The sequence below is a fragment of the Tupaia chinensis genome, unplaced genomic scaffold (genome assembly GCF_000334495.1).
Source record: "Tupaia chinensis unplaced genomic scaffold, TupChi_1.0 Scaffold132005_1, whole genome shotgun sequence".
NCBI lineage: Eukaryota > Metazoa > Chordata > Mammalia > Scandentia > Tupaiidae > Tupaia > Tupaia belangeri.
In genome coordinates this window covers 1-800 of record NW_006192289.1, presented here as the reverse complement: position 1 = coordinate 800, position 800 = coordinate 1, and the positions used below count along the sequence as shown (strand labels likewise).

Genomic DNA, 800 nt, shown 5'->3' with positions numbered 1-800 from the left:
TGGCCTCGTTGAAGGTCTCGGGCACGCCGCGTGTCTTGATGGCGTACACGGTGCACGTGACCATGAGCAGCATGCTGTAGCCCAGCAGGCAGATGAGCGACAGGTCCGAGATGTCGCACTTGAGCACCCCCCTGGCGAAGCGGGGGTCGAGCGTCCGCTGGTCCTGGAAGTCCACCACCGAGTGGGACGGGTCCACCACGAACCACACGCAGATGCCCAGCAGCTGCAGGGAGATGAGGCTGAAGGTGATGGCCAGCTGCGAGGCCGGGCTGATGAAGCGCGGGGCGCTGACCGACCGCTTGCCCTGCTCGAAGATGCGGTAGATGCGGTTGGTCTTGGTGAGCAGGGCCGCGTAGCTGATGCTCATGCCCAGCCCCAGGAAGATCCGGCGCAGGGAGCAGGTGCCCAGGTCGGGCTCGGCGATCATGAGGAAGGTGGTGGCGTAGCACAGGAAGATGCCCGCCAGCAGCACGTAGCTCAGCTCGCGGCCCGACGCCTTGACGATGGGCGTGTCATTGTAGCGCACGAAGGTGACCACCACGAACAGCGTGGCCGCGATGCCCACCACGGCCAGGAAGAGGGGCAGCACGGCCCAGGGCGAGTCCCACTCCAGTTTGATGATGGGGATGGGCCGGCAGCCCGTGCGGTTCTCCGTGGGCCGCATGTCGTAGGGGCATGTCCTACAGGTGTAGCGGTCCACCTGGTACTGGTACCCCGTGCAGGGCTCGCAGTGCCAGCAGCAGGGCATGCCCTTCACGGTCTTCTTCCGCTCGCCCGGCTGGCAGGGCAGGCTGCAGATG

The 800-nt window shown here is 66.2% G+C and overlaps 1 protein-coding gene across 1 annotated transcript; it reads right to left on the bottom strand.

Moving 5' to 3' along the window:
• Window positions 1-4: 4 nt before the first annotated feature.
• Window positions 5-796, bottom strand: LOC106736267 (metabotropic glutamate receptor 4-like; the record flags this gene model as incomplete). The annotated part of the gene is made up of 1 exon (XM_014592595.1): window positions 5-796. A coding segment is annotated over one exon (792 nt), but the record flags the coding sequence as incomplete, so codon positions are not given.
• Window positions 797-800: the final 4 nt, after the last annotated feature.